Source organism: Anneissia japonica, unplaced genomic scaffold, assembly GCF_011630105.1.
Source record: "Anneissia japonica isolate Jap-2015-1 unplaced genomic scaffold, ASM1163010v1 scaffold287714_len2871179_cov188, whole genome shotgun sequence".
NCBI lineage: Eukaryota > Metazoa > Echinodermata > Crinoidea > Comatulida > Comatulidae > Anneissia > Anneissia japonica.
Window position 1 is genome coordinate 1,294,136 of NW_022755542.1, and position 2,500 is coordinate 1,296,635.

Sequence of the window (2,500 nt, forward strand, 5' to 3'; positions counted from 1 at the left end):
ACAACATACCTTTTCTTTTCTTTGCTATTTCAAACTTTCTCTAGGTTAGGCCTAGAGGGGTAGATTAGCTAGGCCTACTAGGTACTAAAGTACTAAAAAACGCTAAATACAATGAAAATACAGGAACGATTAATTCATTACTAAATCATAAGCCCATCCATGCAATATCACACAAAAAATTTGGTGCATCCTCAGTCATACAAGGGGCTTGAAACTCTTAATATTTCTAGGCCTAGCAACCGGTTCAAGCCTAGCTAGTGCCAATGGAGTGACAGAGGGGGTGCTTGTGTCCTGCACACAATTTGTAAACGATATACAGGCTTTGGCCTAGCCATTCTGGGGTATTCAGATTGGTATTTACTTCTGGTCTTTTAACACATGCCACCTCGATTCGTTCAAAAACTGACTTAATAGCTTTGCTAATGTCTGCGGTAGCTGCCATCGCCGATCGAAACGTCATTAATAAGCCAAAGCAATCAATATATTTCACATCACTTCCCCGACGGCTTCTAAACAGTTTGCGCTACCTTTGCCTCAGACATTTTTTGATATGGATGGAGCGGTCGGGTATATTGGCGCCCTCTATGGAACAGATTTTTAGAATTCCATTTTATTAGTCCACCCACACCTGCCATGGGTCGGGGGTTGGGGTGCGTTCATTGAGTTTCAACCAACTATTATTATACAAAGTTTCAATTATACCCATTGATTTTTTAAAGAGATATTTAAATATGTAAACGACCCTCAAATTTACACCCTTAACTAGATTGTCCCCAGTGACATAATTTCTTCCTTGTAGGCCTAACTTGGTTAAGAGTTTCCCGAAATTTTCATTCAGGTCACTTGACCCGTTTTTGATATCTGGTGTAGACAGCTTGCCCTTAAATCACTTTTATTTGTCCTCACATGTACACCCCACCCTAGATTGACACTAAATATTAGGAGGCACATCCTTGCTATATGGTCTATGCTTCGGCAAAGCATGGAAAGTTCCAATAAGTGACCAAAGTGCCGGGTAGAAAAACCCAGTGCAAAAAGATAGGGAAAATGTAGGCCTATGCAAGTAAAAAGAAAAAAAAATAGAACAAAAGAATGGTTTTTCCTGCTGGGAAAAGCCAATTCTAAAAATAGGTAGGTTTATATAGGCCCTATCGGTTTAAAAGTACCCACTATAACCTCAGCCCTAACATACAATGGTGGTTGGCCCTAATATGCAAACATGCCCCTCTTGATATCAGGAAATGACGCTCTCATGATTTTTTTTTTTTTTTTTGAAAGTTTAAAAAAAAAAAGAGGTAAAGCTGTAAGAAAAAGAAATTATTGATCCCCCAAAATGCCTCGGAGGTTATTTCCGGGGGTCTAGAAAACAAAAATTTCCTGTACAAAAACAGGTACCCATCTTAGTTAGATATTGGTTTACAGAGGCACTGGCAACCGGAAGCTTGAAGCTTAGACATAAAGGGAACTATAAAATGATGTCCGGTTCCTTGCCTCTGGACGATCATGAAAATACCGATAATTTTTTAATTTAACCTTTTAATAAACATCATTTTCAAAGCATTAATGTTGTGAATAGTGAATGTAACCTGTAATGAATTAATAGATATCGTCAGAATTAATAATATTTAAGCTTAGAAAACAAGGTTTGAAGTGGCATTTGCAAACATGAATAGTGTTTGTGATCATACTTAGTCATTTTTCGGCTCATTCTTATGTTATGGTTGCCAAGGATCATAAAAAATACCGATTATGCTTGAATTAACCATGTTTAACATAATTTTCTTTGCATAAATGTTGTGAATTATTCCAAAATTAATCCTATTTGCCTACTAAAAATTATATATTATTTAAGCTTATAAGTAAGTGGCATCTCAGTAAACACTAATAGTGCATAATGTGATCCGAGGTGCCACAGAACACAAAAACCGGAAATGGCAAGGTATAGCAAACGTCCAATTTTGATTTTGTTTAAAAAAAAAATAAAAACGCGCTTTGCCTTTTTTTTGACAAAATTGGGCAGTTTTTCACTAAGTCGTTTTTCGACAAATTCTTATATCCAAGCCAAGGATGATTACAATTCCTATTGTGTTTGAACTAACCATGTTTTACATTATTTTCATAGCTTTCTTGTGAATTAGGCCAAAAAAGAAACTTTGTGTTGGCCACGTTTTGGGAAAATCCAAAAAAAGGGTAGGTCGGTAGGAACATTTTTTTAACAACTAAAAATGTGTTTTTTGTGTTTTTTGTTTTGTTTTTTTGGTTTGTTGCTGTGATGATAATGCTGCTGCATTACCATTGTCACTATTATTATTATTATTATTATTATTATTATTATTATTATTATTATTATTATTATTATTTATTATTATTATTATTATTATTATTATTTATTATTATTATTATTTATTTATTATTTATTATTATTATTATTATTAATATTATTATTATTAGGGCCAATTATTATTATTATTATTGCATTCTCGTTAATAGGATATTATTA

General features: G+C 33.8%; 1 protein-coding gene across 1 annotated transcript in view; it reads right to left on the minus strand.

Moving 5' to 3' along the window:
- The window catches only part of LOC117123575 (pyridoxal phosphate homeostasis protein-like), a 3,433-nt gene extending 2,878 nt beyond the window's left edge, over positions 1-555 (minus strand). Inside the window, exon 1 of the mRNA XM_033269555.1 lies at positions 362-555. Coding sequence (XP_033125446.1) covers positions 362-460 — 99 coding nt within the window. The 5' untranslated portion in view covers positions 461-555. The remainder of the gene's footprint in view (positions 1-361) is intronic.
- Between the last annotated feature and the right edge of the window lie 1,945 nt (positions 556-2,500).